The 2,011-nt window shown below is 54.5% G+C and overlaps 1 protein-coding gene across 1 annotated transcript; it reads right to left on the bottom strand.

Moving 5' to 3' along the window:
• Nucleotides 1-257: 257 nt before the first annotated feature.
• On the bottom strand, nucleotides 258-1,523 carry foxe3 (forkhead box E3; the record flags this gene model as incomplete). Its single annotated transcript, XM_079266924.1, has 1 exon — nucleotides 258-1,523. The coding sequence occupies one exon, from the start codon at nucleotides 1,521-1,523 to the stop codon at nucleotides 258-260; it is 1,266 nt and encodes a 421-aa protein (XP_079123050.1).
• Nucleotides 1,524-2,011: the final 488 nt, after the last annotated feature.

The raw sequence follows: 2,011 nt of genomic DNA, 5'->3' as shown, positions 1-2,011 counted from the left end.
CATGAGGCTCGGTCATTTTGTGTCACAAGATATACGTGTCATGTCTTTTCTTATCCTGACAAAAATACCTTTCATTCAGGAACTTATAAATCTGTCGTTTAATGGATATAGGCATTTTGAATAGGCCGTATGTCATGCCCAATGGTATTACTGTTATGTGTTTCACCTCTTATGGGCTCATTGAGGGCCTATTCCTTTAATATGTGACTATTTAGTAGCCAATGATGAAGTCGGATTTTTTTTGTGCTAATAATGTCTCACATATAGCGCTCTAATCCTGACGCAAAGTTGGCCTGTCTCATGTAGGTGTTGTTGTAGGAGTTCATGGGGCTGGCGAGGCCCAGCAGCTGCTCCGTGTGCTCGGCGCAGGAGCCCGGGCGCAGGGCCGGCAGGGACAGCCGGTTTCCGGAGCAGTACACCTGCGAGCTCCCGGGAGAGAACCCGGACTGGCTCATGGCGGGCAGGTGCGGGGGAGAACCCGAGGAGGAGTACGGGTACCCGGCGGCCAGGTTGGACGAGAGGTTCCCGCTGTTTCTGCTCAGCATGTTCGCCGAGGGGTTGAGAGTCTGGGTCTGGAAGCACGCAGACGGGTCGTTGCCGGTGACCGAGCAGCTGGAGGTCATGGTGCCCAGGTCACCTCCCACGTGCAGCCCCAAACCCAGCGCCTGGGAGTTGAGGTCGCCCCCCGGACCGCCCTGCACCACCGTCTGCTGGCTGATGATGTTGTCGATGCTGAACATGCTGCGCGGCTGTCCTTGGCCGACCCCGGCGGAGGTCTGGTAGTGATGCAGCATGGCCGGATGCGGGGACGTGGCGGTCAGCTGAGAGCCGTAGCCAGAGCCTATCCCGCCGTACAGGGTGTTGGGGTACGAGGGCCGGCCCATTGGGGTCGGGGTGAACGCGCTGGAGCTCTGCATGTAGCCGGGATAGGTGCTCACGTCTGTGCGCTTGAATCTCTTCCTCCTCCGCAGAAAGCTCCCGTTGTCGAACATGTCCTCGGCGGCCGGGTCTAAGGTCCAGTAGTTGCCTTTACCTGGCCTGCCGGGCTCCCGGGGGATCTTCACGAAACAGTCGTTGAGGGTGAGGTTGTGGCGGATGGAGTTTTGCCACTTCTTCGAGTTCTCCCTGTAGAAGGGAAAACGCTCCATGATGAACTTATAGATGCCCCCCAGGGTGAGCTTCCTCTCGGGGGAGTTGGCTATGGCCATGGCGATGAGCGCGATGTAGCTGTAGGGAGGTTTCCCCCTCTGCACGGGCCTCTTCCTCCGGCGGCTCCCGGTGGGCAGGTGCTCCTCGGTCAGTCCCAGAGCGGCTCCGTCCTCCGTGTTTGGACTGTTCCCCCGGGGCTCCGACTTGATCAAAACGTTATCCTTCGACCGGGCCTGCAGCATCAGAGGCGGCTGCGGAGAGTCCAGGCACACACTTGGAATCATGACAACAGGACTCGCCTCGGCGGGCGAGTGCTGCGTCTCTGCGGTCATGTTGCACATGCCAGAGAAGTAAGAATAATTTGCCAGATTCATAAAAGAAACAATGTGAGGATCTTGTTTGTTTGTTTTTTTGTCAAAATGTTCGTCGCGTATAGTTTACCAGCGACCGATCCCCTGCTCTGGCCAGAAATAAAGCCCTGTCCTCCTGCCCTGGTGTTTGGGTGATGAGTGTCAGTCCAGGTGAGAGAGAGGCGTTGACAGTTTTATAAAGCGAGGCAGGAATGACGCCACTGGCTCGCCAGTGACGATGGAGGCAGGAGGGCAAAACCCCAAACAACATTTTATTAACCCTCTGACAGTATTTGACAGTAAAATCACATGAAGGATTTTTTTTCTTCTGTGCACTGTTATGGTCATTCTGTTCTAATTTGATGCCAGTTTTCAAAAAGAGTTTATGGTTTAGATGCTAAAAAATACTTTATTTTGAAAAGGCCTTTTGTCAGCTGTCCAGTGTAAGATGAAGCCCATAAACACAGTGTTGGGAAGCCCATTGTGCCAAACATTGGATCGTTTCCTCTACT

This window comes from Melanostigma gelatinosum (genome assembly GCF_949748355.1).
Source record: "Melanostigma gelatinosum genome assembly, chromosome: 4".
Lineage (NCBI taxonomy): Eukaryota > Metazoa > Chordata > Actinopteri > Perciformes > Zoarcidae > Melanostigma > Melanostigma gelatinosum.
The sequence above is the reverse complement of the archived record's forward strand: the minus strand, read 5'-3'. Positions and strand labels throughout refer to the sequence as shown.